The sequence below is a fragment of the Lepidochelys kempii genome, chromosome 1 (genome assembly GCF_965140265.1).
Source record: "Lepidochelys kempii isolate rLepKem1 chromosome 1, rLepKem1.hap2, whole genome shotgun sequence".
NCBI classification, from domain to species: Eukaryota; Metazoa; Chordata; order Testudines; family Cheloniidae; genus Lepidochelys; species Lepidochelys kempii.
This window is the reverse complement of record NC_133256.1, coordinates 3,155,571-3,171,409: the sequence shown is the minus strand read 5'-3', so window position 1 is coordinate 3,171,409 and position 15,839 is coordinate 3,155,571. Positions and strand designations below refer to the sequence as shown.

The 15,839-nt window shown below is 45.3% G+C and overlaps 1 protein-coding gene and 1 pseudogene across 1 annotated transcript; both read right to left on the bottom strand.

The window, feature by feature from the left end:
- Nucleotides 1-4,006: 4,006 nt before the first annotated feature.
- LOC140905571 (olfactory receptor 52P1-like) lies at nt 4,007-9,408 on the bottom strand (annotated as a pseudogene).
- A 4,083-nt stretch (nt 9,409-13,491) lies between these two features.
- Nucleotides 13,492-14,984, bottom strand: LOC140916794 (olfactory receptor 52P1-like). Its single transcript, XM_073358697.1, has 2 exons — nt 14,932-14,984; nt 13,492-14,476 (listed from the first exon to the last, which is right to left on the bottom strand). Exon 2 carries the CDS (start codon nt 14,428-14,430, stop codon nt 13,492-13,494), a length of 939 nt encoding a protein of 312 aa, XP_073214798.1. The 5' UTR covers nt 14,431-14,476; nt 14,932-14,984.
- Between the last annotated feature and the right edge of the window lie 855 nt (nt 14,985-15,839).

The following is a 15,839-nucleotide window of genomic DNA, read 5'->3' as shown; positions in this document are numbered from 1 at the left end:
GGGAATTGGCTGATGTGATTGCAGAGCCATTAGCCGTTTTCTTTGAAAATTTGAGGCAATTGGGGGAGGTCCCAGATGTTTGCAAAAAGGCTAATGTAGTGCCCATCTTTAAAAAAGGGAAGAAGGAGAAACCAGGGAACTACAGACAGGTCAGCCTCACCTCAGTTCCTGGAAAAATCATGGAACAGGTCCTCAAGGAATCCATTTTGAAGCACTTGAAGGAGAGAAAGGTTATCAAGAACAGTCAGCATGGATTTACCAAGGGGAAATAATGCCTGATGAATCTGATTGCCTTCTATGATGAGATAACTGGCTCTGTGGATATGAGAAAAGTATTAGACATGATATACCTTGACCTTAGCAAAGCTTTAAATAAGGTCTCCCACAGTATTTTTGCCAGCATGTTAAGGACATACGGATTCTAAGAATGGATTATAAAGTGGATAGAATGCTGGCTAGATTGTCTGGATCAAAAGGTAGTGATCAACAGCTTGATGTCTAGTTGGCAGCTTGTATGAAGCAGAGTGCCCCAGGGGTTGGTCCTGGGGCTGGTTTTGTTCAGCATCTTCATTAATTATCTGGATGATGGGATGTATTGCACCCTCAGCAAGTTCATGGATGACACAAAGCTGTGGGAGAGGTAGATACACTGGAGGGAAGGGAGAGGGTCCAGAGTGACCTAGACAAGTTGGAGGATTGGGCCAAAAGAAGTCTGATGAGGTTCAACAAGTACAAGTGCAGAGTCCTGCACTTAGGACGGAAGAATCCCATGCACTGCTACAGACGAGGGACTGAATGGCTAAGCAGCAGTTCTGCAGAAAAGGACCTGAGGATTACAGTGGACGAGAAGCTGGATATGAGTTGGCAGTGTGCCCTTGTTGCCAAGAAGGCTAAGGGAATATTGAGCTGCATTAGTAGGAGCATTGCCAGCAGATCGAGGGAAATGATTATTCACCTCCATTCAGCACTGGTGAGGCCACATCTGGAATGTTCCATCCAGTTTTGGGTCCTCCAGCACCGAAGGGATGTGGAGAAATTGAAGAGAGTCCAGCGGACGTCCTATGATTAAGGGGCTGTGGCACACGACTTATGAGGAGAGGTTGAGGTAACTGGGATCAGGGATTTTCTTTGTTTTGGTTTGTGGATTCCTCTGTGCTAACCCCAGGTATTTTTGTTTTGTTTTTGTTTGTTTGTAAACTTAAGATGGACCCCAGGAAAGCAATTTTTGGTGTTTAATTCCTAACAGCCTGAGTTTTCAGATGTGTTTTCTTTCTTGTTCCAATAACATTTACCCTTTTTAAGAACCTGATTGGATTTCTGTGTCTTCAGAGGTTTGTGCACATGGTTTTTAGATAGCTGGTGGCAACAGCTGATTTTGCTGTTTTTTTTTCTATTCCTTTCTCAGCTCTTCCCCGGGGGGGATGAAAGGCTTGAGGGTACCCCACAGGAAGGAATTTCCCAAGTGTGTCTTCCTGGGTTCTCACAGGGGTTCTGCACTTGGGCGGTGGCAGCATCTGTTCAGGGAGATTTTGGCAAACCAGTAAAGTACCTAAACCACTATCACTTGTTGCTAACAGGAGCCAAGTTAGCAGGCCGTACTGAATCACTATTGTGTGTTGCTAACAGTAGTCAATTAGCAGGCCGTTCTGAGCCATCTTTACTTATTGCTAAAAGTAGCCAAGTCAGCAGGTCGTAAATTGATCATGCAGTGGCCTCAGCATAACAAAGGCGGGGATGAGGGGGGTGGAGGGGCTGGGTGCCACAGACAGGGCAGCTTGACCCCACGCCCTTCCTGCTGAGAATGTTGAAATTGCTGATGCGTGTATTTTAGAAAAACAAGAAGTCTGTATATATGTGCCCTGGGAATGTTTGCCAGGACCCCAAGGCATGGACACTCTGAAAAAAGAAACAACAACATAACTGGTAAATTGATGACCATAAGGAAATCCTTGTTTGACCTTTTTAAACCTGCTTCCTTAGCAAGTTTTCTTTAAGGGATATGTCATTGTATTACTAATATATAAATAAAGGGGAAAAAAATGAGGTAATTGGACTTCTCAGAAGGGACTCTTCAGGGATGCTCCCTCTGGACGCATCTTGGTCCCCCCCGGCAGACGGAAACCTGGCCAGGAGAAGCCTGTTATGGTACCACTCGAAAGCCATGCTCAGCTTCTCTAATGATTGAGGGTTGGGGGTGTTTTACTAACCTGTTGCGGATGTGTGTTAGTGCTTGAGACTAAGTCAAGTTTAGCTTTAAGTGAAAGCACTCTTGTGTCATCCTGTTTGTGCCAGCCAACAATCGGTCGGACAGCCGTGTCTCCCCCGATTTATTTCCTGACACCACCTCACCTGCCCACCAAATGACAACTTGGGAGGGATGAGACCACCTTGGGTACATGCTGGGACCCCTTATTGGAAAGTTTCAAGCTCTCCAGTGATGTGCCCCTCTGTTTTAAAAAAAAAACAAAACAAGTATGCCAGTTTTTAGGGCTAGCTGGTTACTATAGCTGCTTCATCCCAGGGTTCACCTCCATTGCGGCCCCTCTCACCAATCTCCTCAAAAATGAGAGTCCAAAAAGAATCCAGTGGATCAAAGCCTGTGAGGAGGTTTTCCAAACCCTAAAGGCCAAGCTCTGTCAGGAGCTTGTGTTGAATAGCCCCGACTTCACAAACGAGTTCTTGCTTCAAACAGATGCCTTCAGCATGGGCCTAGAAGCTGTTCTAACCCAGGAGGTAACGAACACCCCTTCCTGTACATCAATAGGAAGCTGTTCCCAAGGGAGAAGGCCTATTCTGTGATTGAGAAGGAAGTGTTGGCAGTGAAGTGGGCTGTGGATTCACTCCGCTATTACCTCCAGGGCACCCACTTTAACCTAGTCACGGGCCACATCCCCATCTGATGGCTGCATAGTATGAAGGATGCAAATCCCAGAATCAGGAGGTGGTACCTTTCCCTCCATCCCTTCTCCTTCTGAGTCTAATACCAGGCCAGGAGAACCCATGTAAATGCAGACTTCTTCTCCCGGGAGGGGGAAGCACAGTTTGTGGGGACAGAACCTAAAAGGGGTCATGGGAGTGAGGGAGCAGGGAAAGGATGGCCAGGCACCTCAAGGATTAAAGAAAGCCTCTGGGCCCACCTAGCCCTGCCCCACTTTACCTGAAACCAGTGCCAGGCCTGGAGGCGGGAGAAAGGGAAAGAGCCTGGCTCAGTCAGGATCTAACTAGTGAGGAGGCAGGAGCTTGTCTTGGTGATCTGAGGACACGAACCAGAGCCTGCCAGCCCAGCAGCCATGGGAGCAAGTAAGCCCCCATTCCTACCACTCTAGGTAACAAGGGGGAACCTATCGAGAGACCCCAACTAAGGGGAACCTGGATTCTTGGGGCCATGTCCCAAATTTAAGGATATGAATAGGGAGTATCTCACAGTTCCTGGGCCAGGAACAAAGGGAAAAGTGGGGGCAGCCTTCCCCCCTTTCCACTCAACCTTCTCAGTGATCTAGCCACTAGCTACCCAACCCCTGGGGACCCAACTACAACCCTTATAAAAGCAAACATAATTCTGGGATGGAATTCTACTCCGCGCTGATTAGGCCTGAACTGGAGTATTGTTTCCAGCTCTGGGCACAACATTGCAGGAAAGATGTGGACAAATTGGAGAAAGTCCAGAGAAGAACAACAAAAATTATTAAAGGTTTAGAAAATATAACCTATGAGGGAAGATTGGAAGAATTGGGTTTGTTTAGTCTGGAAAAGAGAAGACTGAGAGAGGACCTGATAACAGTTTTCAAGTACCTAAAAGCTTGTTAAAAGGAGCAGAGAGAAAAAAATATTCTTCTTAACATCTGATGGTAGGGCAAGAGAGGTTTAGGTTGGACATTGGGAAAAAAAAAAACTTTCTAACTTTCAGGGTGGTTAACCACTGGAATCAATTGCCTAGGATGGTTGTGGAATCTCCATCATTGGAGATTTTTAAGAGCAGGTTAGATAAACACCTGTCATGGATGGTCTATATGGTGCTTTGTTCATCATTGTAGTTGCTTTCTTTGTCTTTGGCAACCAGAAAGCATAGCTGTAGTTCATCAATCTGATCAAGAACCATGTTCACACAGGGTCAAAAGGAAAGCCATCTTGCATCTCAAGTTGCAGTGGGGGAGGTTTAGGTTGGATATTAAGAAAAAAACTTTTTCACTAGGAGGGTGGTGAAACACTGGAATGGGTTACCTAGGGAGGTGGTGGACTCTCCTTCCTTAGATATTTTTAAGGTCAGGCTTGACAAAGCCCTGGCGGGGATGATTTAGTTGGGGATTGGTCCTGCTTTGAGCAAGGGGTTGGACTAGATGACCTCCTGAGGTCCCTTCCAACCCTGATACTCTATGATTCTATGATCAGAAAGCGCCACTATATTCTCTTGGTGTGGAAGTCAAGGAAAGGCTGAGTTACAGGGTAGGTGGGGGCTGAAGGGTAGTGCTGAAATACATCAGGTGATGGTCTCAGAGAGGGAACTCAGCAATGGAGAGAGCAGTGCTTGGTGATGGAGTGATAAGATGTTAGGTGTGAGGAGCGTCTCAGACTCTCTCCACAAAGATGAGCTCTGAAACTGGGACAGAGCGCCCTTGACTGATGAGGCAGTATTCTTTCCTCCTCTTGTCAGGAAGGTTTAAAGTCAATGGCCCTAGACTAGCACATTCTACTGGTGTATTTGCTCACTTTGTCACAATGCTCTTTTGTTTTGATGCCATAAATGATAGGGTTGAACATGAGGAGGAGGAGGAAATAGAGGTTGGCCAAGATGATGTGAACTTGAGGAGCAGTGCCCTGACCAAATCGCTATGTCAGAGTGCAGAAGAGGAAGAGAGGATATGCCATCAGTATCACACATATATGGGCTGTGCGAGTGTTAAGGAGTTTCTGGTGGGCTTCCTTGGAGGAGATTCTGAGGACAGCTCTGATGATCAGACTGTAGGACAGGGCAATGAGAGTAAGGTCTAACACTATGACAACAAATGCTATCACCAAGCCGTACATCCTGTTGACTGTGATGTCCCCACACAACATCTTCGCCACAGCCATGTGGTCGCACTACGCATGAGGAATAATGTGGTTGGCACAGAATTGCTGTCTGCTCAGGAGCAGGGGCATGGGCAGAATGAAGAGAACACCTCTTATCAAACACGCTATCCCTAGCTTAGCTATTCATGGATTGGTGAGGATGGTGGCATATCTCAGAGGATTACATATGACAAAGTGATCAAAGGCCATTGTCACAAGGATAGCTGAGTGCATCATACAACCCATGTGAATGAAGAACATCTGAGTGAGGCAACCACCCACAGTAATCCCTTTGAAATTGAACCAAATATACACAGTGCATTCAGCATAATGGAGGTAGATGTGTTGATCTTTGTGAGTGCCAGAATGCAGAGCAGCAGGTACATTGGCTTGTGCAGGGTCTGCTCTTTGCCGACAACAATCACAAGCGTGAAATTTCCCAACAGGTCAATAATGTAGAACACAAAGAAAGGGATGGAAATCCAGATGTGTGGAGCTTCCATACTGGGGATCCCCATTCAAATAAGTGTTGAAGGGTCAGAGGTGGTGATGTTGAAAGCTGTCATGACGTGGTTGATGTGTTAAATTAGCTTCAGAAATGCTCAAGGTGCCTGTAAAGGGAGAGAAGCACAGTGAGAAAGGTTATACACTTTATTAAAATGGTTTGGCAAATATTTTATAGTCATTTACAATCCAGAAAGGGGGATGAGCAGTGAGGTGGCAACATTTATAGATGGCACCACATTATTTTGGTCATAGTCAACTCCAGAGAAGTTCTCAGAGGGAGCTAACCAAGCCAGGTGAATGGGCAGCATGATGTCAGATGAAGTTCAATGTGGTGTATTCCCATTGGAGGCAAAAACTTGAACTGTTCAAACACCAAAAATGTTCTAATCTAATGGTATGAACTCAGGCCAGGGTCCTGGGCAGCATGGTACACAGCTCTGTGAAACCCTGTTCAAAGTGCAAACATGGAGAGAAAAAAAGAAAAACATTTGGATCCAGGAGGAGTGGGATGGGGAATCATACAGAAAATACAATACCATCAGAACCGGCAGTTGATGTTTCACCCTCCTGTGGACCCTTTTCACACAGGATATAACAGAGCTAGAGAGTTTCATGGAAGGGCAATGAGAATGATCAAGGGCCTGGAGAAACTCTCAAATGGAGAGAGGTTGAAAAGACTGGGATTGTTACCTTATGTCATAAATATAAAGGGAAGGGTAAACACCTTTAAATCCCTCCTGGCCAGAGGAAAAACACCCTTTCATTTGTAAAGGGTTAAGAAGCTAAGAGAACCTTGCTGGCACCTGACCAAAATGACCAATGAGGAGACAAGATACTTTCAAAGCTGGAGCTGGGGCAGGGGGGACACAAAGGGTTCTCTCTGTCTGTGTGTTGCTTTTGCCGGGACCAGAGCAGGAATGCGGGTCAGAACTCCTGTAAAAAGTCAGTAAGCAATCTAGTTAGATAGGTATTAAATTCTGCTTTGTTTAAATGGCTGATAAAATAAGTTGTGCTGAATGGAATGTATATTCCTGTTTTTGTGTCTTTTTGTAACTTAAAGTTTTGCCTAGAGGGATTCTCTGTGTTTTGAATCTGATTACCCTATAAGATATTTACCATCCTGATTTTACAGAGGTGATTCTTTTACTTTTTCCTCAATTAAAATTCTTCTTTTAAGAACCTGATTGCTTTTTCATCGTTCTTAAGATCCAAGGGTTTGGGTCTGTGTTCACCTATGCAAATTGGTGAGGATTTTTATCAAGCCTTCCCCAGGAAAGGGGGTGTAGGGCTGGGGGGGGGGATGGACAGACGTTTCCAAGTGGGCTCTTTCCCTGTTATTTTTGTTAGACGCTTGGTGGTGCCAGCAATAAAGACCAGGGACAAAAGGTAAAATAGTTTGTACCTTGGGGAAGTTTCAACCTAAGCTGGTAAAAATAAGCTTAGGGGGTTTTCATGCAGGTCCCCACATCTGTACCCTAGAGTTCAGAGTGGGGAAGGAATGTTGACACCTTACAAGGAGATGAATTAGACGGGTCATGAGAAAAGTCTATAAATTACCTACTGGTAGAGAATTGATCGAGAATGTGTTCTCCCTGTCTCATAACACAAGAAGATCAAGGGGACATTGAATTAAACTGAAACGTGGCAAATTCAAAACATATAAAAAAGAATTCTTTCTGCACTCAATGCCTAATTAGACTGAGGAACTCCGTACTACATGAGGTAGTTGAGGCCACAACCTAATCAAGATGTTAAGTGAAAAGTATAAGCAGAGTCCCTTCTCATGTCTGAATACTGAGGAAGTTTGCAGATCTAATGAAAATTACGGGACTGTAGATAATGAACAGGACAAGTCACTGATTCAGAGAAATCTCAATTGGTTGTTAAACTTGGTTTAATCAATCAATGTGTGTTCCTATATAGCCATGTAGACATCTACATATAGGAACAAAGAATGCAGGCAATGTTTACACGATGGGGGACTCTCATGGGAAGTGCAATGACTCTGAACAAGATTCGGGGGCTTGAAGTTATAATTAGCTAAATATGAACTCCCACTTTGAATTGGTGTCCAAAAGAGTCACTGTGATCCTTGGATGATATCCAGGGGAATCTCAAAGAGAGATAGAAAAGTTACTTTACCTCCGTATTTGGTATTGGTGAGACTGCAACTGGAATCCTGTGCCCAGTTCTGGTGTCCATGATTAAAAATGGATGTTGGTACATTGAAGAGGTTCAGAGAAGAGTCACAAGAATTAGTAAAAGATTAGAAAACCTGCCTTATCGTGACAATCTCAAAGATCTCAATCTATTTAGTTTAAAAAAGGTGGTTATGGGGTGACTTGAAAATAGTCTATAAGTACCTACATGATGAACAGATACTTAATAATAGACTTTTCGGCCTATCATACAGAGGTGTAATGTGATCCTTTGGCTGAACTTGAAGATAAAATGTGAGGAGGACAATGCACACCTGTGGTAACCAACCTGAGATCCCCCCAGCCAGACACTTCACTTAAAGGCCTACTGGGTTTAGATTAAAACATAAAATAAATGTAATTAACTAAAAAGATAGATTTTAAGGGATTATAAGGGATTGCAAACAGATCCAAGCAGATTTCCAAGCAAATAAACAAAAGTGGAAACTAATACAAACACACTAGTTAGAATGACTATGAATTAGCAGTTTCTTACCCTGCTTGATAATTCAAGCAGGCCAGTAGATTCAAATGCCACAAGCTGCATGTGCTTTGCAGTGTGGGTTTCTCAGGTTTCCATACACAAACTAGAAATCCCTTTAGTCTAGGTCCAGCATTTTCCCCAGTTCAGTCTTTTTCCTCAGATGTTTTGAGGCATCCTCTTGTGTGGGGAATGAAAAACCACAGATGATGTCACTCCCTGCCTTATATAGCTGTAGCATATGGCAGGAACCCTTTGTTTCAAAACTTGGTTCTCAGACCACTTTGTTGGAAAAATACAGAGTCCCCAAGATGGAGTCCAGATATATGTGGCCTTGTAACATGCAGTTGTAGAGTCATAATGTAAACCACAAACCTCCTGGGTGTGGTGTTCTCTCCCATCTAGTGGCACCAAGCCCACCTAGAGAGAGAGAGAGAGAGAGAGAGAGAGAGAGAGAGAGAGAGAGAAATGAATCTGCTCTACTGCCTGAGCTAAAAGTGCTTCAAAATGAATTCCTTGAGGACCTACTCCATCATTTTTCCAGTGATTGTGGTGAGGCTGGACGGTCTGTAGTTCCTCAGAACTGCTATTGTGCTATCGTGGGTTGTGCTATTGTGTGTCCGAAGTAGTAGTGTGGGGCTTCTCCTCTCACTGTGTGATTCCGTCACCAATACAAGGAACACCACACTGAACAAGGGTACAGCCATGGTGTTTCCCTACTCTGACGCCCTGGGGTCATTTCAGTGTGATGGTATTTTAAGTAGATGTGCCCTGCTGGGGTGAGAACACAGTGGTAAAGGAATCAAACAACTGCTCCATGCGTATATTATATTTGGGCTACAGTCCGTCCCCCATGCTTGTGTCACAGGTGCCTGGGGGCCTAATTCTTTCTTGGGAGAATATGAATGTTAGAGGTTGTCACCCCTGGGGTGCAGTCTGGGTGCAGTGGGAACTGCTGTACCCCTCTAACCTCCCAGCTGGGTTGGCCCTTTTTCACACTTCTTTGCTGGTGATTCAGCCTCTCCAGGCCCTGGTATCACCCAACTTGACAGCAGATGATTCCAGACACTCAAAAGGCATTTTCTGAGGGCTTACCTAAGCCACCCAAGTAAAAACAGTAGACATCGGGGGTTAGAGGGCTTTCCCTTCACCCTCTCACCTGGATCTTGTCATGAAGACAGAAAGCAGGAGACCAGAAGTATGAAATACAGGCAATGCACTCTTTGTTGGAGTTAGTTCCCAGCAAGCACGTGTACCATAAATCTGACACCTTGTTTCCCAGAGTCCCAACCTTCCCTGTCCTTAGCATTACACTAATAAATGTATCTGGCGAGGCATAAACCACACAGACAATGTTTTTGTTCTTTGTTCACACTCATTGGCGTAATAATAACTAGATATAAGAGTATCAAATTTGAAACGGGCAAACAAGACCCAAAATTCTATCTGAGGCAAAACTAAAGGCCTGAATCCTACGTGATCACTAGCACTCCTAACACTCCTACTCCTACCCCCTTTTTTCCTTTTTTTTTCTTGGACCCTCCAGCCCAGGTGTCCCGGGAAAAAGATGGAATGTGTCGATACTCCATTGTGCCCCTGCCCCTGTGTGGTATGATGCTCTGCAGCTTCCCTTGTACAGGCATACCACAAGGATTCCAATTCGTGTTCAGACTTCCCATAGCAATGGGCTTGAGAAGGTTGGGGCTGGGTTGCAGTTACACTGTGGTGGAGGGCCTACATTGCTTTATGTGTTCTCATTATTGGTTGTGCATTATGGGTCTGTGCCCCCCTTAACCACTTTGCATGATTAGTATACATCGCAATAGGCCTACACCCAAAATGCTACACAGTAGCAATGAGGGTCCCTACCGTTGTAATACTGTCCAGCATTTGGGCCCCCACCAGAAGCACGGCTTCTCCTCCTTGAAGAGCGTTCTGATTCTTTAAACACATTCTGGAGAATATATTGTAAATGTGTCCACAGAGAAAGGGGGTATTGTACAAAACAGCTCCATGACTTGGTATGTACAGGTTGTACCTCTTTAATCCGGACTTCCCTAGTCTGGCAACATCCATTTTCTGGTATCCTTTGCGACCCTGTGGGTGTTCCGGGGCTGGAGGACTTATGGGGAAAAGCCGGCAGACCTGTCCTTAGCAATTCCTCCCCGCCCTCCCAGAGCTTCTGGAGTGCCGCATGCAGCATTCAAGCTCAGGGAGGGAGCGGGAGGTGCGGGGACTGGGGGTGCTCGGAGGAGGAAGCCCAGGGACCAGGAGCACAGCCCGGCGGGCAGGAGAACCCCTTCCCCCAAATACCATTGCCAGCCACGGGGCTCTGCAGCTGCCCTGCTTCTTCTCCTGAACGCTACCCTGTCCCCGCTCTGTCAATGCCGGCCACTCTGCTGCCACTGCCGTGGAGACCCGCAGCTGGCAGCAGCAGAGGGGCCGGCTTTGACCAGACCTCTCCTTGTCCTGCAAATTCCCTGGTTCGGGACTGGTCAAGTCCCAAAAGTGCTGGACGAGCGAGGTAGAAACTGTATGCGCTGGTGTGATTGTTCACAGGAATGAGTTCCACAGATCCATTTATGCACCATAGTGCCAATGACAGCGTGTAGATGTGTGTGGTTTGTCCAGACGCTGGTGCAACTCTATCCCCAAATGTAATATTACAGAACTGTGTACATTCCCAAAACAAAACTACATACCCATACACTTTACAACTATTTGACCCCTTCTTGCAACAAACCATTGAGTCTGCTCCTCCATGGCCATTGGGGAGGGACACATTCAAATATTTACCTTGGACAAGCAATTATTTAACTTAATTTGTGACCAATTTATTCCATTCTTTCCTCCCCATCTATTAAACCATTAAGATTGTTGTTTCTCCCCATTTATGTATGTACTGTAGAATCATAGAATATCAGGGTTGGAAGGGACCTCAAGAGGTCATCTAGTCCAACCCCCTGCTCAGAGCAGGACCAGTCCCCAACTAAATCATCCCAGCCAGGGCTTTGTCAAGCCTGACCTTAAAAACTTCCAAGAAAGGAGATTCCACCACCTCTCTAGGTAACACATTCCAGTGCTTCACCATCCTCCTAGTGAAAACATTTTTTCTTAATATCCAACCTAAACTTCCCCCACTGCAACTTGAGACCATTACTCCTCGTTCTGTCATCTGCTGCCATTGATTCCTTGAGGACGTGCTCCATGATTTTGAAATTCTGTGCTATTACGTCCGCTAACTCCTTTAGCACCCTTGGATGCAGCGCATCCGGCCCGTGGACTTGTGCTCGTCCAGCTTTTCTGAATAGTCCCGAACCACTTCTTTCTCCACAGAGGGCTGGTCACCTCCTCCCCATGCTGTGCTGCCCAGTGCAGTAGTCTAGGAGCTGACCTTGTTCGTGAAGACAGAGGCAAAAAAAGCACTGAGTACATTAGCTTTTTCCACATCCTCTGTCACTAGGTTGCCTCCCTCATTCAGTAAGGGGCCCACACTTTCCTTGACTTTCTTCTTGTTGCTAACATACCTGAAGAAACCCTTCTTGTTACTCTTAACATCTCTTGCTATCTGCAACTCCAGGTGGGATTTGGCCTTCCTGATTACACTCCTGCATCCCCGAGCAATATTTTTATACTCCTCCCTGGTCATTTGTCCAATCTTCCACTTCTTGTAAGCTTCTTTTTTGTGGTTAAGATCAGCAAGGATTTCACTGTTAAGCCAAGCTGGTCGTCTGCCATATTTACTATTCTTTCTATACATCGGGATGGTTTGTCCCTGTAACCTCAATAAGGATTCTTTAAAATACAGCCAGCTCTCCTGGACTCCTTTCCCCCTCATGTTATTCTCCCAGGGGATCCTGCCCATCAGTTCCCTGAGGGAGTCAAAGTCTGCTTTTCTAAAGTCCAGCGTCCGTATTCTGCTGCTCTCCTTTCTTCCCTGTGTCAGGATCCTGAACTCGACCATCTCATGGTCACTGCCTCCCAGGTTCCCATCCACTTCAGCTTCCCCTACTAATTCTTCCCGGTTTGTGAGCAGCAGGTCAAGAACAGCTCTGCCCCTAGTTGGTTCCTCCAGCACCTGCACCAGGAAATTGTCCCCTACCCTTTCCAAAAACTTCCTGGATTGTCTGTGCACCGCTGTATTGCTCTCCCAGCAGATATCAGGGTGATTGCAGTCACCCACGAGAACCAGGGCCTGTATTCTAGTAACTTCCGTGAGTTGCAGGAAGAAAGCCTCGTCCACCTCATCCCCCTCGTCCACCTCATTCCAATACAGTGGCTGGTTGCTCACCTGCTGTGGAGAAAGGGTGTCAGGAAAAATGACTCTCAAGATGTCTTTAGAGGACTGCTCCAAAGTACACTGTATTTGCAAATTTTTATAACTTCTACAAAACATATAGGTCATAGTGACCCCTACTCAATCATCACTTTTCCAAACTTTCAATAAAAATATCAGAGGCATCTAGATCCAAGGTTTTAATCCACTTATCTTCTTTCATTATCACTCATTTACTAGTCTGCCCACTCCTCCCATTCTGATGAGCAGAAACTGACAGCTAGATTTTGACCTTGAATTTAAAAACCTACTTTCCAATTAACCCTTAGCTATGTGGTGTTTATTTTAGTAAATCATAATGGCTGAGTGCACATCATACGGTTACTACTGGCTTGATCACATTCTTGGGTACACACCCCTCAGGGTAACAACGTTCAGTTCTCCAAAACACAGTTTCACAACGCTCAACAATAAGCTCTGTAGGATATCCTCATTTCCTGCAGCAGCTTTCTTCTATTAGTACTTTCCAATAGAAACATTTGGTTTGTCCTCCAGGCTTCCTAAAGTATTGGGCATGGAAAACTCAGGAACATTTTAGTCACTGGATCATTGCACGTGTGATAAATAAGTTCAACACTGTAGTTTATTTCTTTTCTTTGGCTATCTGAAAGTGCAGCTTTAGTTGGTCGAACTGATCAAGAATCATGTTCACACAGGGTGTAATAGAAGAACACCTTAAATCAGAAAGCTGCAGTATATTCTCTTAGTATGGAAGTCATGGAAACGCCAAGAGACAGTCATGGAAGGTTGTAAGCAGTGCTTGGTGATGGAGTGATAAGACATTACATGTGAGGAATTTGTCAGACTATGAAATTGCACAATTTTGAGCTCAGCCAAATTGGGAGAGAGCAACCTTGATTAACAAGGAGATATCTCTTCCCAATCTTTTCATACAGGTTTAAAGTCAGTGCCCCCAGCAATCATCTTCTGCAGGTGTATTTGCTCACTTTGTCACGAAGCTCTTTGGTTTTGACCCCATAAATGATTGGGTTGAGCATGGGGGGGACAAGGAAGTGGAGGTTGGCTAAGATGATGTGAACGTGGGGAGCAATGCCCTGACCGAAGCGGTGTGTTACAGTGGAGAAGAGGAAGAAAGTACAAGACATCAGCATGACACAGATGTGGGCTGTGCAGGTGTTGAGTGCTTTCCGATGAGCTTTCTTGGAGGAGATTCTGAGGATGGCTCTGGTGATCAGACTATATGAGAAGACAACGAGCCACAGGTCTAACCCTAAGACTATAAATGTGACCACCAAGCCATACGTCCTGTTGACTGTGATATCCCCACAGGACATCTTTGCCACAGCCATGTGCTCGCAGTAGGTATGGGGGATAATGTGGTTGGCACAGAACGGCTGCCTGCTCAGGAGCAGGGGCAGGGGCAGGACGAAGAGAACAGTTCTTATCAAACCCAAAAGCCCGAGCTTAGCTATCCGTGCGTTGGTGAGGATGGTGGTGTATCTCAGAGGTTTACATATGGCAATGTAGCGATCGAAGGCCATTGTCACGAGGATGGCTGACTGCATAACAGAAACTGCATGAAGGAAGAACATCTGGGTGAGGCAGCCACCCACAGTAATGCCTCTCAAATTGGACCAAAATATACACAGGGCTTTCGGCACGACTGAGGTAGACGTGGCAATGTCTGTAAGCGCCAACATGCAGAGCAGCAGGTACATCGGCTTGTGCAGGGTCTGCTCTTTGCCTACAACAAACAGAACCATGCAATTTCCCAACAGGCAGACAATGTAGAACACAGAGAAAGGAATGGATATCCACATGTGAGCAGCTTCCAGGCCAGAGATGCCGGCAAGGATGAATGTTGAAGGGGCAGAGGGGGAGAGGTTGAAAGCTGCCATAAGGTGGTTGATGCGTCGATCAGGCTCCGAAATGCTCAGTGTTCCTGTGAATCAAAAGAAACACAGTGAGGGTCTTTAAACACGTTATAACAAATAGTTATTATGAATCTAGAAAGGGGGCTGAGCAGTGAGGTGGCAACATTTACAGATGGCACCAGATTATTTAGGTCATAGTCAAGTCCGAAGAACTCCACAGAAGGAGCTAATCAAGTCAGATGAATGGATGTCACAATGACAGATGAATTTCCATGTCAATAACTGCAACTTATATGCTCATTGGAGGGAAAATATTGAACTCCTCAAACACCTTAGAAGGTTCTAATTTAAATGTATGCACTCAGGACAGGGATCTGGGCATGAAGGTACAGAGCTCTGTGAAACTCTGTGAAACTCTGCTCACAGTGAAAGCATGGACAGAAACTAAGCAAAACATTCGGATCCAGAAGAAATGGGATATGGAATCATACAGAAAATTCATTGCCATGAGGTCTGTCAGTCAATGTTTCTCCCTCCTATGGACTCCTCTGTGTAGTACTGGGCACCCTTCTCACACAGAATATTGCAAAACTAGAGGTGTTCAGGCAAAGGCAACTAGAATGATCAAGGGCCCGGTGAAACTCATATGAATAGAGGTTGAAAAGACTGGGGTTGTTACCTTACAAAGGAATCGAAGAAGAGGGGACATAGGAAAAGTTTATAAAATACTGACTTGTAGAGGGGAAATGGAGAATGTGTTCTCCCTGTCTCATATCAAAAGATCAAAAATACATTCAATTAAACTGAAATGTGGCAAATTCAAAAGAGGTAAAAAAGAATGCTTTCTCCACTCAGTGCCTCAGACTGAGGAACTCCTTGCCACAAAGGATAGTTCAGGCCATGAGCTAATCAAGAATCAGGAGGGTTTGGACATACACATGGATAGTGAAGCTATCCAGTTTCAATAACTACAGCTTAATGAATATTTTGGGAAGCCTAGGCCCACATATTTCAGGGGACAAGCCTATCTGTAGCTGTTAGGCATCAGGGTGATACAGTCAGGAATTCCAAATCACCACCCACCACATGAGCCTGCAGCTGGGTTTCTTACACCTTCTTGTACAGCCCCTGGAGCCGTCACTGTCAGAGAGAGAGGACACTGGAACATAGGTGTGATTCATGATTCAATTCCTATGTTGGAAAGGAGCCAAGTTTCCCTGATGGAAACAGACATTTTCATGAAATAGCACCCAACAGAAAGGGCATGAAACTACAAGGATTTGGGTATTTAGGTATACAGGCCTGCACATCTGGGAGATCATAGAAAATGTGTACAGGTCACTGATTCAGAGCAATCTGGATTGGTTGGTAAACTAGGTTGAAGCAAACAATGTGCGTTCTAATATAGCCATGTAGGTATCTATATCTAAGGA

Excerpts from the sequence above, each read along its gene's own strand:
- LOC140916794 (XM_073358697.1), bottom strand. The coding sequence starts at position 14,430 with ATGGCAGCTTTCAACCTCTCCCCCTCTGCCCCTTCAACATTCATCCTT.